At 56.2% G+C, this 10,997-nt stretch overlaps 3 protein-coding genes across 3 annotated transcripts; 1 reads left to right on the top strand and 2 right to left on the bottom strand.

The window, feature by feature from the left end:
- Nucleotides 1-301: 301 nt before the first annotated feature.
- On the bottom strand, nt 302-3,920 carry MONBRDRAFT_25412 (uncharacterized protein; the record flags this gene model as incomplete). The annotated part of the gene is made up of 10 exons (XM_001745733.1): nt 302-464; nt 552-638; nt 753-835; nt 910-1,000; nt 1,085-1,159; nt 1,262-1,336; nt 1,701-1,931; nt 2,051-2,686; nt 2,776-3,377; nt 3,453-3,920. 10 exons carry the CDS (start codon nt 3,918-3,920, stop codon nt 302-304), a joined length of 2,511 nt encoding a protein of 836 aa, XP_001745785.1.
- A 1,209-nt stretch (nt 3,921-5,129) lies between these two features.
- MONBRDRAFT_25411 (uncharacterized protein) lies at nt 5,130-6,448 on the top strand (the record flags this gene model as incomplete). The annotated part of the gene is made up of 4 exons (XM_001745866.1): nt 5,130-5,610; nt 5,709-6,049; nt 6,223-6,315; nt 6,416-6,448. The coding sequence occupies 4 exons, from the start codon at nt 5,130-5,132 to the stop codon at nt 6,446-6,448; spliced, it is 948 nt and encodes a 315-aa protein (XP_001745918.1).
- Nucleotides 6,449-8,976: 2,528 nt separating this feature from the next.
- On the bottom strand, nt 8,977-10,637 carry MONBRDRAFT_8199 (uncharacterized protein; the record flags this gene model as incomplete). The annotated part of the gene is made up of 3 exons (XM_001745732.1): nt 8,977-9,543; nt 9,621-9,700; nt 10,022-10,637. The coding sequence occupies 3 exons, from the start codon at nt 10,635-10,637 to the stop codon at nt 8,977-8,979; spliced, it is 1,263 nt and encodes a 420-aa protein (XP_001745784.1).
- Between the last annotated feature and the right edge of the window lie 360 nt (nt 10,638-10,997).

Here is a 10,997-nt window from a genome sequence, read left to right as displayed (position 1 = left end):
TCGTCTTGTCGACCGCGGTTTCAACGGCCTCCATGCGTGAGCTTAGTTGCTCCAGTTGCACCTGGGTTTGACCGATTAACCGCAGCCCATAGAAAGAATTGAGCAAATAATTCGGCAACTACTTTGTGATGCGGCCCGTCGACGCGACACGGCGCAGCTTGTTTTCATTTCATCCCCACCTGTGCTTGCTGAAAAAAGCTTTGCAGCTGCTGGCCATGCTCTTTGAGCTTGGGCAGCGATTGTCCCATACGAGCGAGCTCTGAGGGAGAAAGAATAGCGGTCAGTTGTGAATGTCTGTCATTCAAACGCCACCGATTGAAGATGGTGCGTGCCAGGCACGACTGGTGACGGTGTTTGACTCACTCGTGCGCAGGCTATTTGTATCGTGCTTCAGCGTGGCGAGATCTTGCGGACGGGCGGCCTCCACAACTCCAATTTCCTCGTCCAAGTCCACGCATTCGGGTCTAACACAATAGCCAAGATAATGAGTGGTCAAATGCTGCACAAGTAGCCTCAAGCACAAGCCACCAAAAAAAATCACGCGGTCACACCTCTGGTCAGCAATCGTCATGGCCAAGAACGTAAGTAAGGACGTGGACCGATCTTTGCCCGCCTTGATGTCTCGAAGCTTGAGCAGACTATTAAATTCCAGAGGCGAGCGACAGGCATGCATTTTGAGAAAAAGACAAGAAGACTGGTCCCAGAAACACAAGCAATCTAGCCATCAAGGCGGAAGTGAGCAACGAGCAAACCTCTCTGTGGAAATGCCGTGCGCCAGCCGACGTTGCGAGGGATGGGCATAGCTGTAGTTGGTCAGGTTACCCAGGTCCAAGGCCTACAGAAAATTGATTTGTAAGAGCACAAAGGGGTCGCGACTTGAAAGACGGGCCCTTCTGGACTTGAACGTACCAGCTTGAGAACAACACGAAGATTCGTGCTGGCCTGGAGACAGGAACACGCTGTTTCTAGCGTTGCCAGCCCCGAAGCCACTGCATCGTGCCTGCATGAAAATTATCGGCTCACCCAGTCAAAAATTGTTGACCAGCCACAACAAAGCAAACTGAATGGCTTGCCAATCACTGACCGTTCAAAGAATTCTAGGCGCACCATAAAAGCATCCACCATGGCTGCCATATCCACGTTGCGCTCCAGAACCGCCCTGTTTAAGAAAGACGCGCGTGAACACAAGTGCATGATAGCACACGCGTGAGTCGGGCGAAAACCCAGCGACATGAATCTCAGCATAGAATGCAACGCATACATATGGAAGCGTTCGGGCTCGGGGAGCTCGCTGGGGTCGCCCTTGAAGAGACGTAGTAGCTCAATTTCTTCTGGCCTGTATCATCGTGAACCAAGAAGAGGCCGATGCGAGAGCAAGAGGCGTGGGATGCGAGAGCAAGAGGCGTGGGTTAGCAATGCACAAGGCTATGAAAGCAGTGAGTGCCTCACGCCCAGTCATCAAATGCACCTGGGCAATGCCTTTTTGAACATTTCAAGTTCATCAGCAGTCCATTCCGCATCAAGAGTGAGGATGCTTTCCAGCAAGGCATCGACGGTCGCATGAATTCTGCAAGGATATGACCATGACAGACCCCAAAAAAATTGAAAATGCGTTAACGCAAATACCTTTGTGCGGTTCTCAGCCTGTCTGCGCAAGCTGTTTCTTCTGTTTACAGGCGGAAGCGAAGACGAAGACAAACTTGAGAAATCGACGTAGCACAATGCTGACGTTGCGGCTACGGTTGCTGTCCAAAATGTTAAGAGATGATTGTTTCTTCAAGGCCGCGGCTTTGGCCTTGCGCTCCCGCTCCCGCTCGAGGCCTGCAGCGTGCTCCTCAGCGGTTTGACAAAATAAGGACTCGAATGCTTCAACATCCACCTGAATGGCATCTTGGTGAGCTTCCGCCTGTGCATCTTGCCAAACAGTCTCCCTAGCAAGGGCAGCAGAAATGTCAGAGCACATGAGGGGCCATGCTCCACGCAAAGCCCGCGTGTAGACTTTGAGCGTAAGGAACAAACAAGCATCGCGCGAACGAATAAAAGAACTGACTGCAGCTGATACGCCGGTAAGGCCCGCCAGTGCAGCTTGGAGGGCATAATTTTGTCGGGCACGACTGGCGTCTGTGGAGCAACAGCTCCGCCAATGGGTGGTGGTGGTGGTGGTGGCACGCCGCCCGGGCCTCCCATGGGTGGTGGTGGCGGTGGTGGTATGCCACCCGGGCCTCCCATGGGTGGTGGTGGCGGTGGTGGTATGCCACCCGGGCCCCCCATGGGTGGTGGTGGCGGTGGTGGTGGTGGTGGCGGTGGGACGCCTTCTGAGCCTCCCATGGGTGGCGGTGGCGCCGGCGCCGGCGGTGACGGCGCGAGTGTGGGAGACGAAACGCTTTTGACATTGGGTGGGTTGGCAGAGAGTGATACATTTGAATCGTCTGGCGACGACTCCGTACCAGTCGGGTGCTTTGCTGTGGACACGGCCACGGCAACTCCTGGCCCACGTTCATCAACTTCAGTCGATCCCTCGCTGAAAGCAGCAACGGCTGCCTGTTCCGAGCTTGCCAAGGCGTGTGGAGAAGTATCCTCATTGGATATAGACTTGGTGTCATCGCTCGATGCTGTGGGCGCAGTGGCATCCTGGCGAGACGCTTTTCTGGAGCTGCGGCTTTGCTGCCGTGAAAACTTTTGCAGCCTACAGGCACGCATGCATCGCAGGAAGTGAGTCTTGATGGGAAGTAAACATTCAACATTCTGTACATGGCCCCTGAAGCTCAAGCACACCTGCGTCGGGCTTTTTCGAGTTGGCTCTGTCGCTCGGCTTCCTCTGGAAAGACCACGGGCGGGGTAGCAGCATGCAAAGCCACAAGTTCTGCCTCGCTTTGAATAGCATCGACGCTGAACAAGATATCATGCAGCGACATGTCGGCACCAGCAAAGGCAGATGCCAGATTACCGAGCCCGGGGCCAGACAGCTCCTGGTCGATTCGTTTGGCTTCGGGGAGTGGCCCGTCGATTGTGTTGTCAGGCACACCAGAAGGTTTACTGGGCTGTGCGTTGGCGGCTGGATTCCTAAGATCATGGGAGCTGCTGTCTCCGTCGTCTTCCAGAAAGGCGCTCAAGCTGAGACTTTGATCGAGTTCATGAACACTCAGAGAGGCCAAGCCTCGACGTGTCCACTCGGCTAGAAACTGGTGAGCCTCCATGAGATCGTTCTGACAGAGCTGGAGGGCTAAGCGCTGTTCAATGATTGAGCTGCCTGTGAGCGCGAGGGCTTGAAGCTGCTCGGCCCCTGGCATGGTCGCATGAGTGAAGCATAGTGTGGAAAGGGTCTCAAGGACGGTGGGTGACACGTTGAATGCTCGGCTGAGCATGTCGGCATCATCCTGTAGCACCGTGGACCGAGATAGCAAGAGGGGTGGGCTCGTGATACACAGTGGCCAAAGGTGCTGCCCCTGTACATCATGAACAATGTCCATGGGTGGTGCCGCCGGCGGGCCTCCGATGGCATCGCCCCTTGCGGGGCCTGACACGGCATGGGTAGCAACATCGATGGATGCTGGAATGAAGGGCAGGTGGTGGCGATCGGCCAGGGGGAAAATGCGACAGTCCGCGCGTGACACGCGTACAAGACCCTCGGCCATGAACCCAGTATGGAAGGAAGCGCAAAGGACGCGCTTGGGCGGCTCACGGTCATCGCCAGCGTGCGCAGAAAGCAGAGTCAGTTCGACGGCACCACACACGAGCAGTTCCTCAAAGGCAAAGGACAAGAGATCTTCATCAGCGGTGATACGACACCGAAACGTGACGAGGCTCGAGTCGAACACAAGTTGACCGTTGACACGTAGTTGCAGGACGGGAAAATTATCATTGTAGTATCGTCCGGGCTCATCATCGCTGGGCAGAAAGAGAACGGAGCGCAGTCGCATGGGTTTTGGGTTGCTGACTCGACCGCCTTGTTGAAGGGCGATGAAGAAGTGTGTGAGGGCACTACGGTCGCGATGGTTGGTCGTGTATGAACCAAGACACGACAAGACATGAGCTGACACCAGAAAGGCTGGTCACAGAGGCGGGGCGCCGAAGGTGGACTCCACCACCAACGAAAGAGAGACACCGTCATGCCATGAAAAAAAAAAAGTACGCACCCACGAATGGTCGCAGGAATGTCTCCCGCAATGTTTCGAGAGTGGCAAAACTGAGTCAGGGCCTCGTTTGGCTCGTCAAAGGCCTGGGAAAAGAGCCAGCTAGCCACCACGGCCAGTCCGGATCGCAGCTACAAGCAGAGAAGGTCGGGGTGCAGCGCGATACGGGAGAGCATGAACAGATGCTCTGGCAATGTGACACAAGCAAGTTAATCACCGTCACCCAAGGCGGACCGCGGGACGGAGCAACATACTAGACCATTCTCACAATGCACCACAATGACGTGCTGCGTGCTTAGGGCAGTCCAAGCCGCGACGGCATGGGCAAAGGCGAAGAGACTGGCGAGCGTTGGGCTTTGAATGGGCACATCAAGGTGCAACACCTGGTTTGATCATTATGTTTGTGTTTGTTTGTTTTTCGTTTGTACAGGTGTGGAGAAATGCAGCCAGCCACAATCTGAGCCTTGCGAGCTGAGGATAGTAGGGGTTAGCGCGAGCAAGGTGTGACCGACCTGATGATGAAACAGGGATTCGTCGTAGCTTCCGTTGCGCTGACTAGGTATCAGGTTGACCAAAAGATAGTGGGTGCCGTGGTTGTAATTGAGATAGTCGGCCAGCTCCTGCACGTTGCATCGATGCGATTTCTAGAAGTGCCGGTGAACCAGATCCCCGCCAGGTTGTGGGGAAGGCAGCGAGTGAGTGAGCTAATGCGTTCGATTTGGCAACACTGCGATGTCAATCGCCGCCATCTGCTGGTACAGGCATTACGCACACGCTCGGACCGCTGAGACCAGGGCTGACCGCACACGAGCATCGACTCGCTCACGTAACAGATATCCAGTTCTAATGTTCCGATAGAATGTTGTCGGCGTGAGTGTGTCAGCAAGAGTGGACTCTCGCATACGCAAATGCACATCCACCTCACCGTTGCTCGACAACAACTGCAGTCCACCCTCGCCCATGCTGGGGGGCCGCAGCGCCCCCCATACCGCACTCATGACCACACACCAACCCCAACCGCCCACGACAAACCCGCCGCAAACCCCCGCTCCTCCTCCTCCTCCTCCTCCTCCGCCACCGCCTAAACGATACGATTCCCGCCAAAAACAGAAAAAAAAAAATGAACACACACAACACGTTTTAAGATTGTCAGATAATTTGTTACAAGCAGTTCTTCATCCCTCTCTCTCATTTCATTTCTCTCTCTCATTTTGCTCTCTCTCTCTCTCTCTCTCTCATTTTGCTCTCTCTCTCTATTCAATTTCTCTCTCTCTCTCTCTCTCTCTCTCTCTCTCTCTCTCTCTCTCTCTCTCTCTCTCTCTCTCTCTCTCTCTCTCTCTCTCTCTCTCTCTCTCTCTCATTTTTTGCTCTCACTCTCTGTCGAAGATGGTGCAGGCGTTTAATGCCCCGGGCTTGGTGGCGTTTGCGGCAGCTGTGCTCCGCCCTGGACTGGCGCGACCCGCGTTGAGATGTCAATGTAAGTCTGTTTGGAGGCATCCTTTTTGAATTGCACAGAGACAGAGAGGCTGCGGGTTTTTGATGCTGTCACTGTGAGCGCTCACATCGCGACTACAGCCATTGCCGATGTGGCCTCGGCTGCCCCAGCCGCCGATTATGATGTGTTGATATTTGACAAGGACAACTGCATTACCACGCCGTATGCCCTTGAAGCGCATCCAAGTGTGGCGTCAGCCTGGCAGGAACTGCGACAACGACCCCGCGTCTACATCCTCTCCAACTCGGCTGGCTCCAGCGACGACAAGGACGGCAGCGAGGCGCGTGCCGTGCAAACAGCCCTTGGTGTCCCCGTCATTCCGCACGCAGACAAAAAGCCGAGCCTTGAATGTTGTGCCGAGGTCATGCGCTACTTGGGCTCGGACATACAGCCCGACCGCATTGCGGTGATCGGTGATCGTGTATGTCGGCTTGCCTCTCGCGGCTCACAACAGCACTGCATCTTGTCCCCTGCTCGGCCTATGGCCAGTCAGGGGGGGTGTATGTCTAGTGTTGCACTGGTGTTTTGGTTTGTTTTGTTTTTTTGGCCTCTCACTTACTACAGGCCTCAGCCTCATATCTCGCTGGACGTTAGGTCTTGACGGATATTGTGTTTGCAAATCGATTGGGTGCAAAAGCCATTCTAGTTGAGCCACTCTCCACGCGCGAACCGTGGATTGTCCGTCAGGTCAGCGACTCATCGGCTATTTTGGAATGATTGGGGCATCCGGCTAGCGCATCTGCAGCAGGTTGTGGTTGCTCTCATGCGTCGCAAAACCGGCCCTTAGGTGCGCCGCCTCGAGGCGGCCCTGTTTCTGTAGGTCGCGGATACTTTTGTTTTAGACGTGTGAACAACCAACGTAGCAAGAATTTATAAGCGTCGAAGATCGCGCTCAACCTCTGCTGGGCTCAGTGACGTAAACACCTGCCCAAGCACGACTTCTCTCGCGGCAAGACCCGCTCTGGCCTGGCTGCCGTGGGCACCCTGGTACATGGACGGTGCCGGTGCAGCCAAATACGTCTCGAGTAGAGCCCGAAGAACGGGGGTGCGATGGCGACCCTGTCCCCAAATCCGATACAAAATGTGCAGGGCACGAATTTGCGTTGCTACGGCGACGGCATGGCTCGTGACCAGCGCAGCCATCCGTTTCAAGCACACGTCCACCCCAGGCCCTTGGTCATGAAGCATCAAGATTACAAAGCAGTCAAGTGGGTGCAGTTGGCCTACATGCAACCAAGACTTATCCATGGCCGTTTGTCGGCTCTGTGCCATGTTTGGACCAAACACCAGGGCTGCCAGCTGGCAGGGCGTGGCATCGCGGTGAGGCCTTGAGTCATTAGCACAGCGACAGGCACCCATACTCGGTGTGGGCTGAAGCAAGGCCAGTAAGCAGCGTTGGACGTGAACCGAAGGCAGCCAGTCCAGGGCGGCACGAGTGGTGGCGCACGTCTGCGTGAACCAGTCGTCGAAGTCGTGAGCAAGCACATGCCAGAGCAAGCAAAGAGGGTGAGCAGCGAGGCAGCGATGACCAACCCACCACCTTACCGCCCATGTGCCTTGTCCTGGAAGCAACTGGTCATGCTGACATGCTGCCAACTTCATCTAAAGTGCCATCAGGTCGACATACTCAGCGCCAACCGTGTGGGCATGCAACCACGAGCGGGCCACGGGTGCAACAAACCACTTGTTGCGAGAGTGCGTCGGGAGCAGGCCAGGCCACGCGAGCGCTCGTCCCCAGGACAGCAAAGGCGGCTGGAGCCAGATTCAAGGTGCTATGTAAAACTCCCGCAGGCAATACCATCATGTCACCTAATGGGGCAACGCGGCATGAGGATGCTCGCTGGTACATGCAGCAGAGGCGTGACGAGCTGCACCCCAAGATAGGCACACAAACAGCTTCTCACCCGGCCAGAGATCAATGCTGGTGATGTAACTCTTATACTTTGGATTCAAGTAGGCGCTTTGAAAACTGGCTGAAGTCAACTGATCCACGGCATATAAAGGGCGGTGGTGGCTCACCAGCCACCTGTGCATGCACATTGAGCGGTGGCGGCATGTGCAGCACGCCGAAGATGGAGGCTTTTGTGACTGACCGCTTTTTGCCAGTCAAAAGAACATTGCCCAGCACGGCATCATGCCAATGCCAGGGAAGTCCACAGCCCGTGCCGCCGACCCCCGCCTCGACCAGAGCCAGATCGCTCCTACCCGGACGCCGTGGTATGTGCGCAGGTGCCAGATGAGGTTTGTGTTCTCATGCCTGGCTCTGTTCAACGGAATGTGTGAGCGCGCACGCAAAAACATGTTCAAGGCGACAAAACCGATGGCCTACCGATTGTACAGTTGCTGCCAGTCTGCACGGGGTGGCAAGACGTCGTGGGCTTGAAGCTGCTGCAGAAACTCGTGGCCAAAAACGACGGCATTCTCATAACCTACGCAGGGGTAGGGGCGTGTCATCAACGACCGAGTTCCACTGCATGACCAGGGCCAAGCCTGGGTCGGGCTGCATCCGCAAGGCAGGCCAAACCTGGTCGGGTGGAGCAACCGGGTTGTTGGCGAAGATCGCCCAAGAGTCGGAAGCGGCGCCCTAGGGTTGTGCGAGTCCATTGAGCGCCGTCCATCAGCCCCCAACTAGCAAAAGAGCATTGGTAATTTGCAAAGGGACAAGACCTTGTTGTGCAAGCGCTGTGCTGTCCTTGATGGCCACCAATTGGTCGGTGGGCAGCTCACTGTAAAGCCGCTGGCGAAAAGCTGTCACCTGCTCTGGGGGCAAAAACTGACGAACCACGACGGCTTGATGGCCAGTCCAGGGCTGTGAAGCCCGCCATTCCTCGGCGTTGAGCACGGCAATCGACCCCAGCCCTGCTCCTGGCCTCCATGCACCTGAAAGAAGCAGTACCACCGCTCCCAGCCACCTCATCGCTGCATGAGGACGACCCCAGCAGCAGAGCAGAGCGCACACAAACTTCTCTCAAACAGCAAGATCAAAATTTTTGCATGCAACCAAAAAAATCAGGGTGAAAAATGTCACGCACTTTGAATGCCTCTCTCTCTCTCTCTCTCTCTCTATCTCTCTCTCTCTCTCTCTCTCTCTCTGCTCTACTCTCTCCCAAACTCTCTCTCTCAACCTCTCAACCTCTCTCTCAACCTCTCAACCTCTCTCTCTCTCTCTCTCTCTCTCTCTCAACCTCTCTCAACCTCTCTCTCTCTAAACCTCTCTCTCAAACTCTCGCGAAGAGTAAGTTTTTACGTGCTAGTATTCGCTAAGATCGATTGGCAGGTGGGTTTGACGCACAGCGTCGCGCCTGCGTAGCAGACCGGGTCACGGCATGGGCGGATTGGGAGAGCCACTCATGAAAGCATGGTCATGGTTTCGTCCTCATCCACCTCGGTGGCTGATTCGTCATGCAGAGGCGAATCGAGAGGCGAGATCACCCCGTCGCCAGGCTCATCGGCCACCAGCTCCTCACGTACCACCTCGGCGCCCGGCTCAAGTGAGGAAGTGACAGACGCCAATTCGGAGGCCTGTTCAGTGTGGGGGTTCTCATCCGAGTCGGACGATTCGGAATCAGCCCGACACTGAGGCGGGCGCGCTTCCGTGGCCGGCGGCAGAACGACGGCAATGGGTGTGGGACCTCGCTGAGGCGCTTCGTCGTCCGAGTCACTGATCTCTTGGTCGTCCATGGCAACGGCGTCGGTCGGCTGGCGCTGGCATGCGTCCATAAATGCTGCAAACTGCTTTTCTTCGTGGCGTAGCATGGCCCGGTTTAGAATGTCGATGACACGACGCTGGTACTCCATTTCGCGCTGGATGGCAACCTGCTGTGCGATGCGCCGATCATCAGCCTCGTTTTTTTGTGCTGTCGCGCGAGCTTTTTGAGCCAGCTGCTGCCGTTCAGCCGCTATCTTCTGCAAGAGCTGTCAGAGTTGAGCTGTATATGAGTTGATCTACGTGACAGCCTACACATGGTGTCAGCAGCATAAAGTTGGCGTACCTTGGCCACATGGACCTGGGCCGAGGCGTCGCACAACGAGGGAAAAGCCACGGTATCCCAATATTCCGAGTCGGGCGTTCCTAAAACCCACGCACACGCACACACGCACACACGGAAGTGAGACAACATGATGGACAACAGCGTTAAGCTGCTTCGGGATGAGGCGCCAGCAATCACCCAAAGTACGCCGGTGCGTGTACAAACCAGGGGGAGGGCTGGGCAACGCTCCAGGTTTAGTGCGACCAGCGTGCCCCAGCACGCAGCGGCGGGGAGTTGTGCGTGGTGGCGCCATGGGTCGCGCTTCTGATCACAAGAACAATGGCCGGTGGCGTAAGAAGCAACGGAGCGACAGGGTATGACGTCGTGAGGCAACAATGGATCAGGTAACGATCGCAACGCACCAGCGCGGCGGGCCACGATGCGTGCAGCTGCGGCAGCCGGAGCCTCGCGAGCTGATCCCAAATCATCTAGGCTTGATCGTGAGAGGGTCGCGGATTCGGCTTGGTTGGTGCGCAACAGTGGCCGTCGGACTGTTGGGGGCGGCCGTGCGGTCATGGCCAAATGCGCAACTTTCTTGCGGCGCGGCGACCCGCTTCCTAGCACAGGTGGCGAGCTGGTAGCCAACGACGTGGAGGCTGTTCGTCGGATGGGTGAGCGCGCCCCCCTGCCTGCACCAGGGCTAGTCGAGCGGCATTTACGGCTCGGGGATGATCGAGTGGAAGACATTTTGCTGCTTGTCACCGAGACAGGCCGTTGCACGAGAGATGGAGCTGGACGACTACGCGCAGACGAACGTCGCTTGGGAGAGCTTAGGGAGGGACGGCGCAGGCTCGCGGGCGCCGAGGAACCTGATGCCCCCATGCCATAAAGGGACATGTCCTCGAGATACGGCAATGGCGATGAGGCCATGGAAGGATCTGGTACCGTGACCGCAGCGGCTGCCATGATGTGATTAGGTGGCCTCGCCTCGGCCTCGTGGATGACCATGCCGCTAATATTCAAACCCAAATCCGCCATGATGCCCGCTTCCTCACGAGGGCCAATCCCACCAAGATCAAACTTGGTGAGTACAAGGCATTTGGACCACACGAATCCGCACCCGCACCCTGCTAATCCAGCAAAGGATAGTGACGCCCCGCTCCAACTCTTCACTGCCCCACGAGCGACGCCGCCACTGCCATCCTGCTGCTGCTGAACATCAATCGATTCAACGCGATGCGCGATGCCGAGGATTGAAAAACACACACACACACACACACACACACACACACACACTTTTGTTGTTATGCGGTAGTGTGGGCTTTGACACACATTCATCTCCCAAGCTCTCTCTCTCTCTCTCTCTCTCTCTCTCTCTCTCTCTCTCTCTCTCTCTCC

Source organism: Monosiga brevicollis, genomic scaffold, assembly GCF_000002865.3.
Source record: "Monosiga brevicollis MX1 MONBRscaffold_10 genomic scaffold, whole genome shotgun sequence".
Classification (NCBI taxonomy): domain Eukaryota; class Choanoflagellata; order Craspedida; family Salpingoecidae; genus Monosiga; species Monosiga brevicollis.
Note: the sequence above shows the minus strand (reverse complement) of the source record. Positions and strands in the feature narration are given on the sequence as shown.